The 25493-nt window shown below is 37.8% G+C and overlaps 1 protein-coding gene across 49 annotated transcripts in view; it reads left to right on the forward strand.

Moving 5' to 3' along the window:
* The window catches only part of ANK3 (ankyrin 3), a 541984-nt gene that overhangs the window by 401686 nt on the left and 114805 nt on the right, over positions 1-25493 (forward strand). For 29 of the 49 annotated variants that reach the window (XM_078345880.1, XM_078345884.1, XM_078345883.1 and 26 more), the window contains 3 exons: positions 414-509; positions 6126-6198; positions 6369-6431. In XM_078345880.1, the coding sequence (XP_078202006.1) occupies positions 414-509; positions 6126-6198; positions 6369-6431 (232 nt within the window). The remainder of the gene's footprint in view (positions 1-413; positions 510-6125; positions 6199-6368; positions 6432-25493) is intronic. The other 20 variants (XM_078345893.1, XM_078345894.1, XM_078345916.1 and 17 more) reach the window with 1 other exon arrangement.

Consider the following 25493-nt stretch of genomic DNA (forward strand, 5'->3'; position numbering starts at 1 on the left):
CATTGTACTTTCATTAAGAGGGATACACAGAGCATTCAGTATAATGAGAAAAGAAGAACAATGAACAATAACAAGAGCTGTTCAGAGAGAGAGAGTGATGATTAGTGTTTTACCTGTGAAAACTACTGAATGCATTGTCACCTAGTAGGAAGTACACATGTAAGAAAAAAAATTGTGTTGGTTTCATTGGTTGCTTACTTAGAACATGAAAAAGCTTCTTGGATTGCATGTGTAGCTGCCCAGACTTTGCTGTATGAGTACAAACAGGTTAGGTGGGTTTTGTGCAAGGTATGTCTCTAATGAAACACTTTTTTGTGTATGACAGTGGGATGGGTCTGATTTTGTATCAGCAAAAAAAAAAAAAATGTGGAATAAGGCTTGCTAATTCCTGGTTCATGTTTTCCTTTTGCCAGAATGGGAATACCGCCCTTGGCATTGCCCGGCGCCTTGGCTACATCTCAGTAGTGGACACCCTGAAGGTAGTGACCGAAGAGACCATGACCACAACTGTAAGTAAGGAATGCAGAGCCTTGTTTTCCTAGGAGCCAGCTTTCAGTCAGTTTTCATGGGCTTTTCTGAGATGAATATTTTTCCCGTTCATAAACTAAGCACTGTGTTGTAAAATACAGTTGCCTCATTGTTAGCAGTCAGGATAGCAGAACTTTTACTGCCAATATGAATAAAAATTTAAAACACTAAGAATGCCTATTTAAAAGATGCATTTGTAGCTACGGAGTTTTTACCTCCATATACAACTAAATGTGTTTGTTTGCTTTCATGTAACAACTTTTTAATGAAGTGGTGAAGGTAAAAATTTTTTAACATCCTTCTTTGACAATGTAAAAAAACTGAAAACTCTAAGTTGGTTCCTTAAAAATGTTTTAATGCACAAATGGTACATGGATACGTTATCATTCCTGTGAAAAATTTTTACATTGTTTAAAAAAAAAATCCAGATGGAATCGGGACTGGTTTTGCCTACTACTGTCACTCATCTTCTGTCCACCTATTGGAGTTTTTATAAGAAAAACAATAGGCTGTTTTGTTAAAATTTAAAGTGGATCTTTACCAGGAGGCCCTATTGCTCAAACACACTTTTCCAAACTGCAGCCTCTAGGATAAGTCATCTCTTTTCAACCCCATCTGGGGCCTTTGAACAGCATCAAGATTTGATAACTTTGGAATTAAGAACAAATATTACATGATATCAGAGGCTTATTTGAGTTCTTCCTAATTCCATGACTCAACACCTAGGCCTGAGATTGACTCTGTTCAGAGTCAATCTGAACAGGACTCTGGAACATTTTGAATTATCAGCTCTGTCCCCTTTTCTCTCCCACCACCTTCTAACATGAAGGAGAAAATGGTTAGTACCTGCAAATTAGTTTGTATACCTAGTGCTTTTTGTGAAAAACATGGGTTGAAAGTCTCTGTAGCTACCTGCAGTTTGAGTTGTCTGGCAGTTTTACTCAATGTATCATTCTTAGTCATTAGAAACTGAAAAATAAACCTGCTGATTATGGGAAAAAAATTTTGTAAATTGCAAAAGAGAAAACAATTGTTTTAATGGAATAGAATAATGATTATCAACCAGCACACATTCTGAACTTCATGATATACTTTGTCTAAGAGATAAATTTCCACATGTTGCTTTTATACACCTCTTGAGTATTTCATTGTATTAAAATGTATTACTAACTTCCCCAAAAAATGTTCAAACCATTAATGTTTATTACCTTTAATTTTATATCCCATATTGCTCTGTCTAGCATAGGACAGGAGAAGAAGAGGACAAACTATTTAACAATAGACGAGTGTCACAATGCTATAAATATTTGAAGTTGTTGCAATAAACATACAATATTAATACTTCTATTTCAATGGTAAAAGAATTGAGGCATGTAGAAGTTCAAAATGCAAATCTTATTTGGTTGAATGTAAATTACTTTCTCACCCAATAGGAAAATTCAAAATGTTTCTTCAAAATCAAAAAAGCTTTAAGAGAAAGTAGAGTGAAAGACAAAATAAAGTTACAGCTTCAAAAAATCTGAAAGCCCAAGAAAGGTCTCAAAGGTTCCCATCAGAGGAGTGAATGGATGCAGGAGTGCCTTTTCACTCTTCACATCATCAGCTGTCCTTGTTGGTGACTTTCTGCAAAAAAGAAAAGACACTCTGCATGCTAATTGGAAAGGTCCAGTTTGCTTAGTGAAGAAATGAGGCTTCCACCAAAAGAAATATTCACGTTGATTAAAAAAGAGTCCATAGAATTTTCTAACACTTAGTCCAGCATTGTGGTATTTGGTGTATTATCTCAAGCTGAGACACCACCTTGTCAGCCATGCTTTAGTGATTACATGTAAACTGGCTTAGGCAGGACTGATGTAATTCAGGGTGGAGTGTATGATTTTAAGCTAATAACTATGGCTCAACCTCCACCCACAGGCATGATATTTGTATAGCCAGTTACTGGGACTCCGGCAGCCATTGATTCTATAAGCAGACTTCAATTTTTCAAAATGGAAAGAGAATGTCTTTTCCATATGAGTAAAATACATGATGTGGCAATGCTGAGAAAGATGCTTTAGTTAATTAGATTACAATCAAAACAGCATACCAAACTGAATAGATAGAAGCTGATATTCAAAAGATGTGAATTGTGTCTTTTGAAACTGCATTGTTTAAAATACCCAATTTCTTCATAGGTAAGGAGCAGAACACCTCTAGCACCCAGATATTGGTTGCTAATACCATTCTCTACTAAAGGCAACCAGGGCTCCTTGGAGAAATGCTGAATCTGAGACTAGCACAGGAAATATATTAGATGAGCCTGGAATATCTTAGAGTGTCAAAAAGTATGGAAATGTTCCTCCTTCCCTGACCCAAAGCAAATAAACTAATACACAGACACAATGGTGGGGGTATATGAAAGGGACATAGGAATAAACTGAAAGAGTTCCCAATGGCCACAGCTGGAACAATTTGACAAAAATAAATAAATATAACAGTATTTTACAAGTATAGTACAAATTATAAAATAAATATCCATGAATTCATACTATTATATATAAGTAATTCAATAAATGTAAAAGAAGACACAAATTTCTCAGGTTAAAGAATTCCAAATAATGCATGAAAATACTCCCAAAGAAGTAGAACATAATTCCCCATTGCTTATGTGTGGGCTGAACATAGTGATTTCCTTCCAAAGAAACAAGTGTGGAAGCAGAGGGAAATAGAGTAACTTTACAATGGAGAAACCTGACAAATACTGCCTCAGCCATATGATCAAGGTCAACATCAACAACGATAAGTCATGTTGATGGTACATACCGTTGACACAATGTGATGAAATGGTACTTTTCCTCTGTGATGTTCATCCCTAAAACATACAGCCCTAGTATAGTCATTAAAAAAAAAAAAAAAAAAAAAAACAACACCATGAGACAATCCCCAGTTGATGGATATGTTACAAATATCTGACCAATACACTGCAAAACTGTCAAGCTTATCAAAACCAAGGAAAGTAAAATCTAAATCAAGACCGCAGTGAGATACCATCTCACGCCAGTCAGAATGGCGATTATTAAAAAATCAGGAAACAATAGTTGCTGTTGAGGCTGTGGAGAAATAGGAATGCTTTTACACTGTTGTCTGAAGTGTAAATTAGTTCAACCATTATGTAAGACAGTGTGGCCGTTCCTCAAAGACCTAGAACCAGAAATATCATTTGACCCAGTAATCCCATTACTGGGTATATACCCAAAGGATTATAAATTATTCTGTTACAAAGATACATGCGTGTGTATGTTGATTGTAGCACTATTCACAATAGCAAAGATGTGGAACCAACCCAAATGCCCATCAATGATACACTGGATAAAGAAAATGTGGTACATATATACCATGGAATACTATGCAGCCATAAAAAGAAATGATACCATGTCCTTTGCAGGGACATGGATGGAGCTGGAAGCCATTATCTTCAGCAAACTAACACAGGAACAGACAACCAAACACCACATGTTCTCACTTATAAATGGGAGCTGAACAATAAGAATACGTGGACACGGGGAGGAAAACGAAACACATTGGGGCCTGTGGGCGAGGAGGAAGAGCATCAGGATAAATAACTAATGCATGTGGGGCTTAATACCTAGGTGATGGGTTGATAGGTGCAGCAAACCACCATGGCACACATCTGTAGCTGTGTAATAAACCTGCACATCCTGCACACATATCCTAGAACTTAAATTTAAAAAATAAAAAAAAAAAAAAAGGAAAATTGGCCAGGCACAGTGGTTCATGCCTGTAATCTCCAAACTTTGGGAGGCGAAGATGGCTAGACTACCTAAAGTCAGGAGTTTGAGACCAACCAGCCTGACCAACATGGAGAAACCCTGTCTCTACTAAAAATACAAAATTAGCCTGCCATGATGGCGCATGCCTGTAATCCCAGCTACTCAGGAGGCTGAGACAGGAGAATCACTTGAACCCAGGAGGTGGAGGTTGCAGTGAGCTGAGATTGCACCTTTGCACTCTAGCCTGGGCAACAAGAGGGAAACTCCATCTCAAAAAAAAAACAAGGAAAGTCTGAGAAATTGTCACAGCCCAGAGGAAACTAAGAAGACACAACTAAATATAATACAGTATCCTCCGTGGGATCCTAAACATAAAAAGGACATTAAGCAACAACTGAAGAAAAATGAATAAAATATAAACTTTAATCATAACGTATCAATGTTGATTCATTAATTGTGACAAATGTTCCATGCTAATATAAGATCTTAATAACAGGCCAGGCTCACACCTATAATCCCAGCACTTTGGGAGGCTGAGGCAGGTGGACCACCTGAGATTGGGTGTTCGAGACTGGCCTGGCCAACATGGTGAAACCTGTCTCTACTAAAAATACAAAAATTAGCCAGGAGTGGTGGCACACATCTATAATCCCAGCTACTTGGGAGGCTGAGGCAGGAGAATTGCTTGAACCTACGAGGCAAAAGTTGCAGTGAGCTGAGATTGCACCACTGCACTCCAGCCTGGGCAACAGAGTGAGACTCCATCTCAAATAATAATAATAATAGAAGTTTTAAAATAGGGGAAACTTGGTTTGAGGTATATGGGAACTGTCTATACTATCTTCACAATTATTCTATAAATCTCCAACTCTTCTAAAAATAAAAGTTTATTTTTAAAAATATTCCATTGCAGTATTACATGCTGGAAAAGACATCAAGTAATGCTTTATTTCAACACAATAACTGGGGATAGGGATAGAAATCACATTTACCAAGTATTGTCTCTAAGAAACAATGAATTTGTATGTCTTTTTAGTTTTAACAACCTGGCTTTTTTTCAGTTGTCTTATTTAAATGTGTGTCTTCCCTTGTACCATTAGTCTCTTATATGCTGAGAATTTTTTTAAAAAACAATCACTTTTAGACTAAAGTCATTAAGATTTTCTCACTGTGATGCTGACCGTGTCTTTTGGATGGATAGAACCAAAGTTATCAAAGAGCAAGTAAAAGAGGCAGAGGCATTTGCTCCATAATATACTGTTCTTTAAATTTTGGGGGAGGCTAAAATGATCCTGCCAATGCATCACTTTTAAAGTATCTTTTCATATACATTGTTTTAAGTATTCTAATATTTTGGTTTATCTTAGGAATTAAAATTACATGTAAAAGGAGAAGACAAAGTAGATGGAAAGCTTGACAAAAGTAATAGAAACATATTTCTTGCAGTTCATTTGACTTCTTTTCAGCCAAGCAAGACCTTTAGTGGAATGCGGTGGCAGATTCATCAGACCATGAAAAAGTACAGCAGTGGAATAGGAGGGGCAGAATCTTCTCTTTTCCTTTAAAAAGCTTTATTAGAGACCTCAATCTTTTAAGCTGTGTTGATTTGCCACTAGAATTCTCTCATTTTGTATTCCTCTGCTCTGTATATGGTGACCACCTTTATGCCACTAAGGGACAACAATTTTGATGTCATTTTATATGTGGGAGAATCAAGATATTCAACACATGCATTTCACAAGAAACTGATTAATTCAGAGATAAATGAATAGACCCATTAAAATGTACAGTCTGCTCACACTAAAATGACTGCTTTTTTGTTACTAGACTGTCACAGAGAAGCACAAAATGAATGTTCCAGAAACGATGAATGAAGTTCTTGATATGTCTGATGATGAAGGTATGAAAATGTTCTTTGCATTCATAATAATTAGGAGTGACTGTGTATTTTGTTTGATTCCTGAAGAAAGTTCATTGCAAAAATGTTTTTCAGGAATATTGAAATGTTTTGTTGTAATATCAAGAGTGTGTATTTTTCATCCACTTATATTGTTCACTTAAATCATGCAGTTCGTAAAGCCAATGCCCCTGAAATGCTCAGTGATGGCGAATATATCTCAGATGTTGAAGAAGGTATTTGCAAATTTTTATTGTGATGAAACTTAACTACTACCAACTTTCTCTCTCATTTCTTACCTTTGAAATATAATATTTCCTTGAGTTACTAACTTCATATTATCTTGAGATTATCAATTTGTGTATCAATTAAATAATGTATATCTGGTATTGTTAGTTCTCCTTTTTAAGTCTCTTTATCTTTCCTTGAAACAGTTTCCTAACTTTAACATATAAAAGTGTCACTAATTATCTGGATTACTTGCCTTCTTCTCTTTGTTTCTATCAAACAGAATACTAATGTTTTTATTGGTTGCATCTGAAATCTAGAAAGAGAAAACTGATTAATGTTTATGATTACAATATTTTTTAAAACAAGTAAGAGAAGGTTCCTTACAGGGAGTCCTTTTAAATGCCCAAAGATTTGCCCATTCTGCTTAACTTTGTAAAAAAAAGATCTTGAACTAATGATGAAAACAATCTGAAAAAAGCTTTTGAAATAGCAATTTTCAATAACGATTTAATGAAAGAGATCAAAATATTATTGTAGCTATGCTTTATGTGTTTTAAGAAATTGGTTTCTGTCTTGCTTAAAAACCAATACTTTCACCATGATATCTGTATATCGTGATATATAGATATATCAATGAATGGCATCTTTAAAAGGACTATTGGAAAACTAGCATTTTTATAGTGAGTAAATGTTGTACAGATGATACATTTTGGAGTTTCACTGAAATAACAAAATATTTACCATGGGAAAATTATATTTAACTTTTTTTTTTTTTTTTTGCGTCATTTGACTCTCTCAAATGATTGGAGACCATCAGATACATTCTACCATATTGTGATCTCCTTTGCCCCCTCTCATGTAGTAGTTTTATTTCAGGTTAGTCTTAGTGTTGCTTGTCCTTTTTTTTTTTTTTTTTGCCTTTAAGTAATCTTCCCTATTTTAATTCATGTTAGTTCTTTCTTTGATTTGCACGAATTTCAATGGGAACCTAAATAATGGAAAAGCCTATCTGATCCGAAGCCACTTTAACCTTTTTGTTATCTAATCAATGACTTCCCATTGTAAAGCATTGTGGCCAGGGACTGCACACCCCAATGGGCTAATGACCTGGTGGTCATTTAGGGACCTGGGAGGATCTGGCTCAATATTTGTAAATGTTGTTTTGAGAAACATTAAAGGCTTTACTCACTTTTCTTTCTTCTTTTCTGAATCATCAGCTATACATTTATTTACCTCCCTTCTATCCCCAAATGAATATTTGTTACTGTCTTCAGGACTTTTAGAGTAATATACCTGCTGTCATATATTTCATTACCTTCTCAGGCAACATTTCAGAGTAATTTTGTGCAGAAGATAAAATTTAAAAATGATATTCTTACACAGATGTTTACACACAAGAAACGTGACGTCAAAAGTATGTTCGTCAAATGTAATTATTAGGAATCATAGTATGACAATCATAGACCTAAAAAAAATGTACTGGTCATTAACAAAGTATCCAAAATTAGCCCCATTGATGAGAAGCCAAGTTTGAATGGACTATATAACAGCCTTATATGTGTGGATAACTAACCAAATAATTTCAAAAAAAGAGATTTTCAATCTCTAAATTTGAATTTAATTGACCTTGTTACTTAACTAGAAATGTTAAGTAACGAAATGTTATCTCAGCTTGGGAATTTGAAATTGGCAACTTTAAGTTCTCGTTTTATTCATCTTTTCTTTAAAATCTTTGGCCCTTACTTTATGGTATGTCCAGGGCTGTTGAAAACAAATGGCTTTTGATTTTATGGTATTGTTGAATTTAATGTTGAACAGGATTCTTTAAAGGTCACTCAGTCTGAACAAACATCTGCTCGAATCTCATCTGCTTAGGATCTCCTGTGCCCAGCCCCTTCAAATAATGGAAATTCTTTAATTCCTAAACTGCCTAGTTCATTTGGACAACTCTGTCTTTTAAAATTCTTCATTTTATTGAACTTCCTGTAGCTTCTACTCATTGATTCAAGCTTTGGTATATTTGACTAAGTTGATGAGAAGACGACATTCTACATAGTATTTGGAACAAAATCTGCCTCTTCTGTGTGATTATCTTTCAGATATTTAAAAATACTTTTTCTATTTCTTCTTAGTTTTTTAATTTTTTCTTCAGATACAGCATGGCTATCTCCTTCTGTTGTTCTCCTCACCAACCTGGTCACCCTCTCCTATGCATTTTCAACATGTCTATGCCATCTCAAGTTGAGGAGACCAGAACTCAACACAGTATTTGAGGTGTATTCTCATCAAAGCAGAGTATGGCAGGGCTATTGCATTCTCCATGGAAGATATTAAATGTCTATTTTTGAAGATTAAAATACCTTTGAGGTTATAATGTGCTTTCAATTTGACTCATATTAGTATTACTGTCTGCTAAGGTCCCTAAATTTTGCTTATAAGAGCTCAAGTAAGCCACATTTACCCAATTGTGTATTTACATTGTTCTCTGATGCATAAATTAGCATTTCTAACTACTGCAAATTCCAAAACAAATCATTTTGAAATTTTAATTCTAAAAGGACCCCTACAACTGTAATGATAGTTTTAACTTCTGACTCATTTGTCTGATGGTCGTGCCAGAGCTTTGTCACGTTAGTTAGATTTAGTGTTGCCCATTTGAGTAAGCTCCTATGCAGCTGTGGCAAATGTTCATTTCCATGAAGCCATAGGCATGTTGTGAGTCTATCTACAGGAACTCGTGAGACATCATCACATTGGCATCCCAGGGTGTTAAAGAGTAATAGCAGCTTTTAAAAGCAAATAAAAATAATAGGCAACTTAGGCTGCCAGTTTTTCTCAAGAAATAAAATAGAGTTTGTAATAAGAGAAAATAAAATTTTAATCTTGATTCTAAAAATCTGTTGTAAGTAGATATTTAAAATAAATAAAATAAAAAGTAAAGTAAATATTAAGGGAGAAATGCCAAAAATAGTCTCTCCCTTCTTTCTCATTCTCTTCCTTTTTCTTCTTTGCCTTCTCCTTATTGTCCTCCTCTATCTTTTGTACACTATGAGAAATTAGTATACATGAAAGAATGTTTGGATTCACTTCTCAAAAAAAAATTAAGGAATACAAGACTAGACAATGTTATCATTTAATGAGGTTGGAGAACAGTGGGGCCAAGAAGTGAAGTTGAACGCAGGTTGAAGCATCAGCGAAGCAGAGCAATAGAAGAGGTCAAGCAACTTTGTCCAAGGCAGGTGTTTAAGCTCACATTAGGCAGATGGGGACTAAGCAGAGCTCCTGAGAGGGCCAGATGCATTTGTAGATACCTTACTGCTCTACTGTCTCCTGTCCCAGAAAATACCTATTACATTCATATAAGATTAATATAGGTATAAAATTAGTATCTTGATTTTAGTGCCAGTTTGATTCTTATATTTTGCAACTCTGTTTATTGAAAATATGAAAGAATGTGTGTATAGAAAAAGGAAGAAAGAAGGAAAGAAGAAGGAAGAGAAAGGAGAGAAAGAAAAAGAGGGAAAATTGAGATTAAGGTTCAAGTGATCAAGTTTGGCTTCTCCTCCCAGGGGATTTCACATTGGCTTTGGATCAGCTCTGATCTTAAATTGCAACTGTCTATAAAATGTATTTTATAAATCAGGGTGGGGGGAGTATAAATGTTATTTTAGCTTGCAGAATTCTAGTGGGTTAAAGTGTAGTTACAGATTGAGACATAATGAGAAGTGAAATTAAGCCAAGAAAAGTAAAAATCTAAAAGGCAGCTCTGTGAAATATGACTCTATTAAGCAGGGTTAGGAGACAGCAGCTGGTGAGACAGCTAGGAAGAATTATCTAATTCTTAGCTACTTTCAAATTTGATCGGGCTGAAAAATACCTTTCTGAATCAAATGCAGACATTATTAAAAGAAAAAATAAGAGGCTAAGTATACATGTGGTAAAATAATATCAGGTAGGTGTAAGTTTGAGATACAGTAAAGCAATAAAATTTTAGCAGATAATAGAATGACATGAGGGTTAATGAGAGTCATGTTCACTCAGCTTTGTGCGAAATTTGGTGGCCAGTGGAAGCCACAGCAAATTAAAATCCATAGATTTCAAAGAACTGAAGGCACAAGTTGGAGTCTTGTAAGTCTGTTCCTGCCATTACACTAATGAGGAAGAAAAGCCAAGTACACATTGAATGGTCTTTCCAGTGAGGTTAGTGGCAGAGCTGGACAAGAAGACTGATCTGACACTGTGTAGTTTTAGATCATCCCATTCCCCCACCCCCAAAATCTAGTCAAGTAAAACATTGGGAGTGGAGAAGGAACACATAGACCTCTAACTCATTGTGATCAATTACTTGCAAACATCACTGCATAGATGATCTCTTTCATTGCTAGTACAACTTGATCTGTTTCTTATATATAGAACCCAAGAATGCATACTTTTAGCTTCAAAAAAAGAGAGGTGTGGCAGGTGCAGTGGCTCATGCTTATAATCCCAGCACTTTGGGAAGCCAAGGTGGGTGAATCATGAGGTCAGGCGTTTAAGACTATCCTGGCCAACACAGTGAAACCTCGTCTTTACTAAAAATACAAAAATTAGCTGGGCATGGTGGTGGGTGCCTGTAATCCCAGTTACTCTGGATGCTGATGCAGGAGAATCACTTGAACCTGGGAGACAGAGGTGGCAGTGAGCTGAGATTGGGGGTGCCACTGCACTCCAGCCTGGGCAACAGAGCTAGATTTTTTTCTCAAAAAAAAGGGGGGTGTGTTAAGGAAAAGAGCAAATCATGTTCTTGGAAACTATCACAAGGAAATAAGAATTTTAAAAATTTATAATTATGGGTACACAATAATTATATTTATGGAATATATGTGATATTTTGATACAATCATACAGTATGTAATGATCAGAGGGTAATTGGGATGTCTACCAGAGAGTAATTGGGAACATTTCTTTGTGTTTGGAACATTCTGGTTCCACCCTTTTAAATATTTTGAAATATACAATCAATTATTGTTAACTATAGTTGCCCTATTATGCTACCAGACACTAGATCTTATCCCTTCTGGCTAACTGTATTTTTGTGCCAATTAACTATCTCCTCTTTATCCCCTCTCTTTCCAGCCTCCTGAAACCATCATTCTACTCTGTCTCCATGAGTTCAGTTTTCTTTTCAGTTCCCACGTATGAGTGAGAACATGCTAAATTTATCTTTCTGTGCCTGGCTTATTTCACTTAAGATAACGTCTTCAATTCCATTTGTGTTTTTGAAAAAAAAAAAACCACATGATTTTATTATTTTTTGTGGCTGAATATTTCATTGTGTGTTTGTACCATATTCTGTTTATACATTCATCAGCTGATGAATCATAGGTTGATTCCATATCTTGGCTACTGTGAATAGTGCTGCAGTAAACAAGGAAATGCAGATATCACTTTGAAATACTGATTTCCTTTTTTTTTTTGGATATATACCCAGCAGTGAGATTTCTGGATCATCTGGTATTCTATTTTTAGTTCTTTGAGGAACCTCCATACTCTTCTCTATACTAACTGTACTAATTTACATTTCTACCAATAGTGTATGAGGGTTCCTTTTTCTCCATTTGCTATTGGCACGAAGATTATAATGATTTTTATATGTTGATTTTGTATCTTGAATTCAAGTAAATTTGTTTATCAGTTCTGACAGGTTTTTGGAGGAGTCCTTGTGTTTTTCTAAATATAAGATATCATCTGCAAATAAGGATAATTTAACTACTTCTTTTCTAATTTAGGTGCCCTTTATTTCTTTCTCATGTCTAATTGCTCTGGCTAGGGCTTCTAGTACTATGTTGAATAAAAGTGATGAAAGTGGGTGTCCTGGTGTTGCTCCAAATCTTAGAGGAAAGGCTTTCAGTTTTCCCCATTGATACTAGCTGTGGGCCTGTTGTTTATGGCTTTTATTGTACTAAGGTATGTTCCTTCTATACCAGTTTTTTGACCATGGAAGGATATAGAGTTTTATTGAATGCTTTTTCAGCATCAATTAAATGATCATATGGATTTGTCCTTCATTCTGTGGATATTATGTATCGCATTGATTCATTTGCATATGTTGAACCATCTTTGTATCCCTGGGTGATGAATCCCATTTGATCATGATGAAAGATCTTTCCACTGTGTTGTTATATACGGTTTGCTAGTATTTGAAGATTTTTTGCATTTATGTTCATCAGAAATATTGGCCTGTAGTTTCCTTTTGTGTGTGTGTCTTTGTCTGGTTTTGGTATTAGGGTAACACTGACCTCATAGAATGAATTTGAAAGTGTTCCCTCAATGTTCTTTAGAATAATATAAGTAAGATTAATATTATTCTTTAAATGCTTGGTAGATTTAAGCAATAAAGCCATCAGGTCCTGGGCTTTTCTTTGATGGGAGACTTTTTATTAGCACTTCTATCTTGTTACTAGTTAGTAGTCTATTACAGTTTTATATTTCTTCATGATTCAATCTTTATATGCTTTATGTGTCTAGTTATTTATCCATTTCGATAGGTTTCCCAATTTATTGGCATATAGTTGCTTATAATAGTCCCTAATGATCCTTTGAATTTTTGCAGTGTCAAATTGTAATATCTCCATTTCATCCCTCATCTTATTTATTTGGGTCTTCTCTTTTTTTAGTTAGTCTGGTTAAAATCTTATTGTCTTTTCAAAAACCAGCTTTTTGTTTCATTGATATTTGTAGTATATTTTTAGTCTCAATTTAATTTACTCCTACTCTGATATTTATTATTTATTTTCTTCTACAAATTTTGAGTTTGATTTACTTTCGCTTTTCTAATTCTATAAGCTGCCTCATTCAGTTGTTTATTTGAAGTTTCCCTGCTTTTTTGATGTAGGCATTTATTGCTATTAACTCTTTTAGTACTACTTTTGATATCTCCCATAGGTTTTAGTCTGTTTTGTTTTCATTTTCTTTTGTTTCAAGAAATTTTTAAAAATTTCTTCTTAATTTCTTCATTGACATAATGGTCATTCAGGAGCATATTGTTTGATTTCCATGTGTTTATATAGCTTCCAAGGTTTTTCTTTCTATTGATTTCTAGTTTTATTTCATTGTGGTCAGAAAATATACTTGATATGATTGCAATTTGTTTTTAAATTTTTTGAGACTTGTTAGCAAATAATGTGTATTTTACAGGTGTTGGACAGAATGTTCTGTACGTGTCTATTCGGGTCATTTGGGCTATAGTAGATTAAGTCCAGTGTTTCTTTGTTGATTTTCTTTCTAGATGATTCCAATGCTAAAAATGGGGTGTTAGTGTCCCCAGCTATTAATGCATTGGGGTCTATCTCTTTACCTCTAATAATATTTGCTTTATATATATTTGGGTGCTCCATCATTTGGTGTGTATATATTCATAATTTGTATATCCTCTTGCATAACCCCTTTATCATTATATAAGGAATGTTCTTCTTTGTCTCTTTCTACAGTTTTCATCTTGAAATCTATTTTATCAAAATATAGCTATTCCTGCTTTTTTTTTTTTTTGGTTCCTATTTGCATGGAATATCTTTTTCCATTCCTTTATTTCAGTCTGTGTGTGTCTTATAGGTAAAGTGAATTTCTTATAGACAACATATAGTTCAGTTTTGTTTTTAAATCCATTCGGCCACTCTATGTCTTTTGATTAGAGAATTTAGTCCATTTACATTCAGTGTTATTGGTACTAGCTGAGAACTTACTATGCCATTTTGTTATTTGTTTTCTGGTTGTTTTGTTTGTCCTCTCTTCCTTTCTTCTTTCTTGTCTTTCCTTGCATAAAAATGACTTTTCTCATTGGCTGGGCATGGTGGTTCATGCCTGTAATTCCAGGATTTAGTAAGCTAAAGCAGGTGGATCACTTGAGGCCAGGAATTCAGCCTGGCCAACATGGTGAAACCCCAACTCTACTAAAAATTCAGAAATTAGCTGGGCATGGTGGCGTGCACTGTAGTCCCAGCTACTCAGTAGGCTGAGGCAGGAGAATTGCTTGAAACCGGGAGGCGGAGATTGCAGTAAGCCAAGATTGCACCATTGCTCGGCAGCCTGGCTGACAGAACAAGATTCTGTGTCAAAAAAAAAAAAAAGTGCTTTTCTTTGGAAGTATGTTTAATTTCTTGCTTTTAGTATTTTGTATATCTATTATAGAGTTTTTTTGTGCTTACCATAAGGCTTGCAAATAACACCTTATCAATTATTTTCAACTGATGACAACTTCACTCTGATTACAAAGAAGACAGGCAAAAAGAAAACTAAAAACTCCACACTTTAACTTTATCCTCCTCGCTTTTTGACTTTTGTTGCCTCTATTTACATCTTTTTGTACTATCTATCTCCAACAGTTGCTGTAGTTACTATTTTTGATAGATTTCTCTTTTTGTCTTCCTACAAAGGTATGAGTGGTTTATGCACAACAATTACAGTGTTAGGGTAGTCTGTATTTGTCTGTATACTTACATTTATCAGCGAGTTGTATGCATTTAGATGATTTCTTTTTGCTCAATAATATCCTTTTCTTTTAGACTGAAGAACTCCCTTTAGCATTTCTTGTAAGATAGATCTGATTTTTCATGAAATCTCTCAGCTTTCGTTTGTCTGGGAAAGTCTTTATCTTTGCTTCTTTTCTCTCACAGCCTTTAGAATCTTTTCTTTATCCTTGATCTTTGAGAGTTGAATGACTCTATAAGGTAGTCTTATTTGGGTTGAATCTGCTTTTTGTTTGATTCTGTTATACCTGGATATTCATATCTTTCTCTAGGCTTGGAAAGTTTCCTGGTATTATTTCTTCGAGCAAATCATCTATCTTGATCTCCCTCCCTCTTCCCCTCCCTCCCTCCCTCTCTCCCACCTTCTCTCTCTCTCTCTTTCTCTCTCTCTCTCCCCCTCCCTCCCTCCCTCCCGCCCCCTCCCCCCACATCTTCCTTCTCTTTAAGGCCATAACTCTTAGATTTGTCCTTTTGAGGCTATTTTATAGATTTTGTAGGTATGCATCATTCCTTTGTATTATTTTATTTTGTTTTTTCTTCAGTGACTGTCGATTTTCATAGAGCCCATTTTCAAGCTCATTAATTCTTCTGCTTGATCCATTCTGCTATTGAGAGACTGATGCATTTTTATTTCGTCAAGTAAGTTTTTCAACTCCTGAATTTCTGCTTGACTTTTAAAACTTATTTTAATCTCTGTTAAATTTATCTGATAAAAATCTGCTCTTTGTTATCTTAAAATGCATTGAGGTAGTTTGGGCAACATAGGAGACTCTGCCTTTACAAAAAATAAAAATAAATTAGCTTGGCATCATGATCCCAACTACTTGTGGTATTTAAGTGAAATGACCACTTGAGCCCAGGTCAAGACTGCAATGAGCTGTTATTGTGCCACTGCACTCCAGCCTGGACAACAGAGCGAGAACCCTTCCCAAAAAAAAAAAATTCATTTAGCTTTCTCAAGACAGCTATTTTGAATTCCCTATCTGAGATGCCATATATCTCTTTCACTCCAGGACTGCTCACTGATGCCTTAGTTAGTCCATTTGGTGAGGGAATGTTTCCTTGGATGTCCTTGATGCTTCTAGACATTTGTTGATTCCTGAGCATCGAAGAGTTAGGTATTTATTTGTCTTCACAGTATAGGCTTGTTTTTACCCATCGTTTTTGAGAGGGCTTTCCAAGAATTCAAGAAGGATTCAGTGTTGTGACCTAAGCCCATTGTCACTGCAACCATTTGGGCACTAGGGAGTGCCCTAAGCCCTGGAATGCTGCAACTCTTACAGACTCCTAGATACACAGCCTGGGTGGATTTGGTGAAAATAAGGGAGAACTCGCTGGGTTACCAAGTAAAAAGTCTCTCTTTCTGGAAGAGGAAGTCCCTCTTGACACCAGGATTCCTGGAGTTGGGGGAGGGACAAGGCAGGCACTTTAATGGCCATCACAGTGGACCCTGCACAGGGTCACATGTAAAGCCTTGCAGACCAGCACAGTACTGAAGCTAACCCCAAGCCTGTAGTCACTACTGCCTGGCTGTCAATGATACTGATTCTAGGCCAAAGCGACTTTATTCAGCAGAATGGGGTTGTTTCATCAGGACAGTAGATTCCCTGATGGTCCGGGGTGGGTATAGAAACACTGTCCAAAAACAAAGACATGGAATCAGGGGGTTCAGGAGTCTCCATGGTGCTTTATTTTAATGTGGCTGAGCTGGTACCCAAGTTACATGACAAAGCCCTCTGTATTCTTCCCTCTCCTTTCTCCAAGTGGAAAAAGTCCCTGAGCTGCACTGCCTGGAACTGGGGGATAGGTGACACAGGCACACCCTTGGCCACACAGCAGGTGTCACACCTGAAGTCTACCACTTCTGTATTAGTCAGGGTTCTCTAGAGGGAGAGAACTGATAGGATAGATGTATCTGTAAAGGGGAGTCTATTAGGAGAATTGATTTACACAATCACAAGGCAGAGTCCCACAATTAGGCCATCCGCAAGCTGAGGAGCCAGGAAGGGAGTCTGAATCCCAAAACCTCAAAAGTAGAGAAGCCAATAGTGCAGCCTTCAGTCTGTGCCAAAGGCCCAAGAGCCCCTGGCTCTCGGTGTAGGTCCAGGAGTCCAAAAGCTGAAGAACCTGGGGTCTGATGTTCGAGGGCAGGAGGCATCCAGCACAGGAGAAAGATGGAGGCCAGAAGACTTAGCCAGGCTAGTCCTTCCATGTTCTTCTGCCTTCTTTTATTCTGGCTTTGCTGGCAGGTGATTAGATTATACCCACCCAGATTGAGGGTGGATCTGCCTTTCCCAGTCCACTGACTCAAATATTAACCGCCGTTGGCAGCACCCTCTCAGACACACCCAGGAACAATATTTGCATCCTTCAATCCAATCAAGTTGACACTCAGTATTCACCATCACAACCTCCAAGATCAGTGTAGCACCAGGGCTTGCCTAAGGACTTCAGTCCTTGTGACCTGACTGCTACTTAAATTTATAATGGGCCCCAAGCCACTTTAGTCAGCCAATGGTGAAGCTGGCTAGGACTCAGTTTCCCCTTGCTGGAGTGGAGGGTTCCCCTCCAGCCCAGGGCTGTCCTAAATGCTCCTTCCATGGGCGCTGGCAGAATTCTGTCCTGTGCTGTGTTCCGTTGCAGGGCAGCACTGAACTCCAATGCAATGTCGCACACTCATTTTGCTCTTTCTTTCCCACAGATTCTTTCTCTATGCTGTGCTGCCTGGGGTTGGGGGAGGGGTAGCGTAGATAATACAGAACTGTCTTTCCTAACTTTTCAATGCCTCTTCCCTTGATATTACATTAAAATCAGGTTCTGTGATTGCTCACCTAATTTTTCTGTTATTATGAAAGTGCTTTTTTGCATTGATAGTTCTTCAGTTTGGGGTTCCTGTGGGGGGACAATTGCTGGAGTCATCTTTCTCTGTCTCTCCTCCCCTTTACAATAATAATACATTTTTTAAAGAAACTTCCTCTTTATTTTGGCAAAAGAACTATATAGACCAAGATGAAAATTCAAGTAAAATAAATATAAGCATAATTTCTAATAGATTTTAAGAACTAAAAGCCAGTCGTTTTAATGAACATATCAGTATGCTCTCATTAGGAGAGAATAAGCAGATTTTGGTTGTTTTGTTTTGCTTTGTTTTGAGACAGATTCTCACTCTGTTGCCCAGGCTGGAGTGCAGTGGCATGATCTCAGCTCACTGCAACCTCCGCCTTCCAGGTTTAAGTGATTCTCCTGCCTCAGCCTCCTGAGTAGCTTGGATTACAGGCACCTGCCACCATGCCTGGCTAATTTTTGTATTTTTTAGTAGAGACAGGGTTTCACCATGTTGGCCAGGCTGGTCTCAAACTTCTAGCCTCATGTGATCCACCTGCGCCAGCCTCCCAAAGTGTTGGGATTCCAGGCGTGAGCCACTGTGCCTAACCAAAAAAACAGATTTTGACTTGACACAATCCAAAACTCAAAAATGTAGGGAGAATTACTTTGGGAAATGTGAAGGTAGGTCTGAAGAAGACCACCAGGAAAAGACCATTTGGGACCTCTTTTTGCCAAATGTCTAGGACTCTACTGCTACCCTGATCTCCTAATCATCCTAAATAAATAAGACTGTTATATTATTAGCTTACTAGATCAAGCTGCCCTCAGATGATTCAAGAGTTTGGCTGCATTCAGTCATTGTTCTTAGCAGCAGCAGAAATTGTTCTTCACCTGAAAATTTATCATTTTACAAGAACCTCTTACATTATATCATTTAGCCTTTTGCCTGAAGATTTCTCTGCTTACAATTGGCCTTTCAAATAGACATTACATAATTGCATGCATCTCTCGGGGATAAAGCCAAAATGGCAACTTTAAAATACAAGAAGAAAAGACTAAATCTTATTCTCTGTTTTATCCCAAGAACCTAGTATACTGTTTGGCACACAGAGATCTTCTATACATCTTTGGTCAGTTGCATCAACGTGAAGGCATACCCAAGAAAAGGATAGTTTTGCAGGTTTCTGAGATGAAGCAAGATGAAGATTACCTACAATGCCACATTTTCCTTCCATTCAACCCCTTTTTACTGAGACAGTCCTAGGCTATGCCTTAAGTTGATCAACAGCTTTATAATGACTCTCCCAAAACATATCTGCATCTCAAGGAATATTTGATGAATTTAAAAGAATTACCAGCTAAAGAAGATTTGTGGACTGGGACAAGAGCCTTTATTCCAAAGCAAAGTCTGTTCCATCACTAGTATCCTGTCTTTGGAATTGGAATCATATAGTGATTATCACCCTTACTATCCACTTATCCAGCTATGTACATTTTCATTTAGGTTCTGACATTAAGTCACCTTTCCTAAACATACCCCTTGAACGTAGTGTCTCTTCTCACCCTTCTCCATCTCAGTATATGGCTCTATCACTCAAGGCAAACTCTGAGTTATATCCAGTCTCTCTTCCCATAGCACTTCTATTCAGTCCATCAGCAAGTCATATCAGTCCTACTTTCAGAATACATCTCAAATCTCTCTTCTGTTCTCCATCTCCATTTTTACCACCCCCATCCAGGCCACCAACATCTCTCCATGGAATACTGCAGGAGCCTCCTTACAGATCTCTACTTCTCCTCTTACCCAGTAGACTCAGCTTTCTGCACAGCATCCACACAGGCCTTTAAACATATACATAGGATCATGGTATTCCACTCCTTAGCTTAAAAGCATCCAAAGCTTACACTTAGGCTTTTCGGATTCATTCATACTGTTGCATATAACTGAAGTTCACTCATTTTCGTTTCTATACAATATTCCATTGTCTGCCTTTACCACATTGAGTCATCTACTCTACTGTTGATGAGAAGAATGTGGGTTGTTTCAGGTTTAAGACTATTGCTGCAAACCTAACTTATGTAAGTTTCCTGGTACACATATACATACATTTCTGTATGATATAAACCCAGGAATATAATTGCTGAGTTGCACAAAAGACAACAGAATTCATCAAAACCAGGTGACAATAAACTATGCTTATAAAATTAGATAGTGAGATTTTTTGAGCAAAGAAAATAAAATATAGAAAGCAATTACCTTGAGGAAGTACAAGGGACCTGTGTTTAGGGTGGAGGAAGTGGGAGTCTTCCGAGGCACTAATGATACTCTATTTCTTGACCTGGATGGTATTTATTTTATAGCAGTTTGTTAAAATATACATTTACATTTTATATATTCATCTGTGTGGTTGCTGTATTTTATAACAAAAGTAACCAAGCCCCACAAATTATATAAACACACCCCTAAAGTAGTCAAATATGAAACTAAAAGTCACCCAAGGCTTTATATTGCATTTAGAGTAATTTCAGTCACTTGCCATAGTTAATAAGTCCCATATGATATGGTCCCTGGCTACCCGCTCTTCATTCTTTCACTTATGCCTTTTTATTTCATCCAAATACTCATCTCATTTTATTAGTCATGGATTTCAAGAGTCAGCGACTTTTTCTATAATGAGGCAGTAGTAAATATTTTTGCATGTTTAGTCCATATTGGTCTCTGCCACTGCTGCTCAACTCTGCCTTTGTAGTACAAAAGCCACCGGAGATAATACCTCAACCATCAGGGCTGATTGTGTGATACTAATAAAGCTTATTTACAGAAATAGGCAAGAGGCTGAGTTGGGTCCATGGAATGTAATTTGCCAACTCATAACTAATTTTTTATATTTTCTTTCAAACTAGACTAGTCAGTGCCGTAGGATCAGAGTTGTCCTGGTCACTATCATAGCTCTTAGGATATATACATATGTACCTTCATTCGTGAATGCATCTACTGGCTTCATTTCACACATTTACCTGTGTCTCTGTCTCCCCTAAGGATTCCATATAAACTAATACTGTCGCCATCAGAAACAAGGTACTTACCATTATTGAGCCTTCCTGTGTGTAGCCTTTAATGTAGGCATTAAGCTAGACACATTTCATGCATTATATAATTGAACCCTCACATTAAGTCTCTAAATTGGAGCCATTGTCATTTCCATTTCATAGAAGTGGAAAATAAGTTTCAGTAAGGTTAAGGAACTTGATTAAGGTCACACAACATCAGTGCTAGGGCTGATACTCAAATCCTTGTACTTAACTTCTAATATAGATGTTGCCTGGTATTTTAGATAAGAGCCTCAGAACCGTTTGGTTATTGTAAGTTTGAATGACTATGCTAGTCTGTTTTGCATTCATATGAAGGAATATCTGAGGCTGGGTAATTTATAAAGAAAATAGGTTTATTTTGGTTCACAGTTCTGCAGACTGTACAAGAAGCATGGTGACTAAAACAGATTGTAATTTTGAACACTTTTTTCCTCTACATTGCATCTGTCCTTGCCCATCCATCTGCTTCTGATAAGACCTCAGAAGCTTTTACTCATGGCAGAAGGTGAAGGAGAGTCAGATGGCAAAGGAAGGAGCAAAAGAGAGGAAAGGAGGGAACTTCAATTATATACAACAGTATGAATAAATCCTAAAGCCTAACTGAAGTCTCTTTTTAATGCCACATCTCACGGTAACTAACAGAACAAGCACTCACTCTTTACTGAGGGGATGGCATAAGCCATTCATTGGGGAATCCATCTCCATGACCCAAACACCTCCCAGTAGACCCTGCCTGCAACACTGGGGATCACTTTTCAACATGAGATTTGGAGGGAACAGACAGTTGAAGTATACATAATGAGATATATAAAAAGCATTTAGCCTAGAATTTGGCATGTGGTAAGAGCTCAGGAAATGTCACTTACTTGATACTTTATCTTTTTACTTCTCTTAAAGTACCAAACATCATTATTAATCCTATTTTTACTCCTAATTTCCATTTTGTTCAAATTTAATACCCTAATTTAAAGTAGTATTAGTCTTAATTACATTAAGGAGTCAGTTTCAAGGAGTTTAAGATATTTGTTCGTGTTCATACAGTTACAGAAACTAGAATTTGCATTTAGATTTTTTTGGCTTAGGCTTTCTATTCAATGAGATGCTATGGTAGTCTGTTTTGCATTGCTGTAAAGAAATACCCAAGACTGGGTAATTTATATAAAAAAGAGGTTTATTTGGCTCATAGTTCTGCTGGTTGTACAAGCATAGCACCAGCATCTGCTTGGCCTATGGTGAGGCCTCAGGAAGCTTCTATTCATGGCAGAAGGAGAAAGGGGAGCAGGAATGTCACACAGCAAGAGAGGGAGCAAGAGAGAGAGGAGGAAGTGGCAGTCGCTTTAACCAGCTCTCTCTTGCATGGACAAATAGAGTGAGTACTCACTCATTACAACAAGGAGGGTATCCAGCCATTCATGAGGGATCTGCCCCTATGACCTAAATGCCTTCCACTAGGCCCCACCTCCAACACTGGGGCTCAAATTTCAACATGTAATTTGGAAGGTACAGACATCCAAGCCATATCAAGTACTGTAAGAGAATAACAGATCAAGTGACTAGAAAATTTAAAAGACAGGGAGATTCTCAAAAATGAACTTGAAAGGCGTTTTAAAGAATAGATAGGATTTGGAAACACAGAAATTTTGCAGGGGTAGAAGGGTGGTTTGGTAGAAGGGTGATTGGGTAGAGGTGTTTCAAATTTAGAAAACTCATTGGTCAAAGCATCAGAGACAGAAAGGCACAGGCGCCCCCAGGAGAGCTCAGCACACAGGAGTGGGGACAAGGGTGCAGACCCAGGCACCAGATGAGGTCCCCAGGGCAGCACACAGGGAGGAAGGGAAGAAGTTCTAGGAAACTCTGGGCACAGATAAGAAGAAGAGGAATGCTAATGGACATGGAGATGGAGTGGTGAAGGATGAAGGGGAAACCCTGAGGAGTGGAAGCTAGAGGAAGCCTGGGAAGAACTTTCCTAGAAAGTTCCAATCAGATGAGCCCAAGTGGTATAGGAGGCCTGGCGCGGTGGCTCATGCCTGTAATCCCAGCACTTCAGGAGGCTGAGGTGGGTAGATCACCTGCGTCAGGAGTTTGAGACCAGCCTGGCCAACAGGGTGAAACCCTGTCTCCACTAAAAATACAAAAAGTAGCCGGGGAGCTAGGGCAGCCTATGGAATATTTAAGAGATGACAAGAAATTGTGTGCGTGTTTAACTGCAAACAACAGGCTTTTGTAGTTTTTTTTCTTTTATTTGCTCCAAACAAATTTTAATTTTGAATATTTTTCCCCCCTCTAAATTGTGTCTGTCCCTCCCATCCACCTGAAAATTCTGACCTGCTTCCTGTGGGAGGTTGTCCTCATGTGACCACGTGGTAGCCCCCTCATTAACTCAGAGAACACAACAGTGAGAACGATGAGCAAGGGATAGACAGGGAGGTACACAGGGAGCTGGGAGCAGTAGGAGTGAGAAGAGCCCAGGAAAGATGTCCAAATGGGAAGGGGAAGTCCAGAATCCCAATGAGGATGAGAGCTGAGGACAGGATGCATGTGTCTTTGCCTTGTGTGTACACATCTTTGAGGTATAGGTTGGAAATGCAAAGCAAACCAATAAATGGGTGTTTATTGCCTGGCACAATGATAGGCAGTTTGGGTGTAAGAGAAAGGAAAGGCCAAAATCCCTGTTTATACCTGAGCCTGTACTTTTTATAGCTGGGAACGGTGATGAATATGTTCCTGTATTGTACTCATGGTCTTTGTGTGCCTAGGCAATGAAGAGATAAGAATAATAAGGTCTGGATTTGGGGTTGAGGCTAGACAAACAGCTAGGGAAGAATGAATAGGAAGAATGAGCTGTTATGACACTGCCACCTTGAATTTAGCTTCCTAATTTCTCCGCAAGTGAGAACCAACATTTGTGTGCCTGATTTCTCAGGGCTAGTTTGTGGTTAGTTAATTAGTTCATTGTCTAGTCTTCTTCACAAGTGGCTGAGAGTTTAGATAATAAGAACAGTGTAAGTAATCCTGTGCTTCTTTCTACCTGCATTGTGTCTTTAGACTTCAGTGCTCCTTTGACCAAGTCAGTGTGGTGTTTAGTCTTTAGAGGACTAAAGGAATTTCTGCATCAGAGTTAGGGAGTACTAATAAGAAAGAATACGAAGAAATTATAGTGTCTGTCCCAACATTGTCTTTTTCTACCTCTTCATAAAAAAACCTGAATTCTCTTTATTCTGTGCTTTGTGGCTAAATGTGCTTCATTTTAAAACCTGTATAGCACTTTACTGCTCCTTAATCCCAGCTAGATACAGTTTCTAAAGTAAGTATGCATGACTCAGGGTTGGAACTTTTCCAGGTGGAGCCATGAAAAATGTCCTCTCTGATCTTGGTTGGGTTAATAAACAAACCCATCCCAGAAAGGAAAGAGAATTCAGGTTTTTCCTGTGAAGAGGTAGAAAAAGAATCAAATTGACTTTGTACTCAAAAAAGTAGCTTAAGCAGAAAGTCATTTGTTCTGTGGAATGAATAATGGCAGTTCGTTGTTCTTTCAGAGGTGTGCAAACTTTGTCATTTCAAACCTGACTCTTTTTTGGCTGCCTACAATGCCATGAGCTCCTAGAACTAGGGACAGGAAGGCGGAATGCTGTCGATGGCCCTCACGCAGGAGGCACATGCACCGCTTAAAGTGAGAACACACTTCTTCCGCCTTGTTAGGTTACCCAACGCTCATTTAATTGTTTCCTCAACTTACTCCATAATTAACACCCATTTTCAGAAGGAAAGCAAGAAAGTAGTATTAGTCTATTCTCACACTGCTATAAAGGAATACCTGCAAATGAGTAATGTATAAGGAAAAAGGTTGAAGTGGCTCATGGTTCTGCAGGCTGCACCAGAAGCATAGCAGCTTCTGCTTCTGAGGAGGCCTCTGAAACTTACAATCATGGCTCAAGGCAACGGGGGAGCCAGTACTTTACATGCCAGTGCAGAAGGAAGAGAGAGGAAGGGGAGCTGCCCCTCACTTTAAAACAACCAAGTCTCATAACTCACTCACTCACCATCACAAGAATAGCACCAAGGGGACGGTGCTAACCCATTTATGAGAATCCACCCATGTGATCCAGTCACCTCCCACCAACCCCCATCTCCAACACTGGGGATTATAATTCAACATGAGATTTGGTGGGGACACAGAGCCAAGCCACATCAAAAGTATATTCTAGCACTTAACCTATGTTTTAAAAGAATGACGACTATGGCCAGCATATGATGGCAAAGGGTTAAAGTGAAGACCCTCTCTCCCATCCCCTAAATAATCCTTTCCTTCTCCCTATGGAGAGGAGAGGTGGAGAGTGAAGGGGGCAGGAAGTAACTGCTCAATCTATTCTATCCCTTGAACATAGGGCTGTCAACTTTTCTCTGAGCCTCCAGTCCTGCCAGAAGGTACATTGATGAGCTGGGCTTGCAGCATCTCCACTGCAAGGCTTGCAGGTTCTCCAGCCTGACACAGAAGTACCTGGGGTACACTCAGGAACCTCCTGAAGTAGATGGCACAATCCCATCCTCCAAACACCACCTCCTGCTTTTTATCACCTCTCAGAATATTCACAGGAAACCTTACTTAACCCAAGCTCTTGCTCCAAACTGAAAAATGAGAGGAGA

The sequence above is a fragment of the Callithrix jacchus genome, chromosome 12, assembly GCF_049354715.1.
Source record: "Callithrix jacchus isolate 240 chromosome 12, calJac240_pri, whole genome shotgun sequence".
Lineage (NCBI taxonomy): Eukaryota > Metazoa > Chordata > Mammalia > Primates > Cebidae > Callithrix > Callithrix jacchus.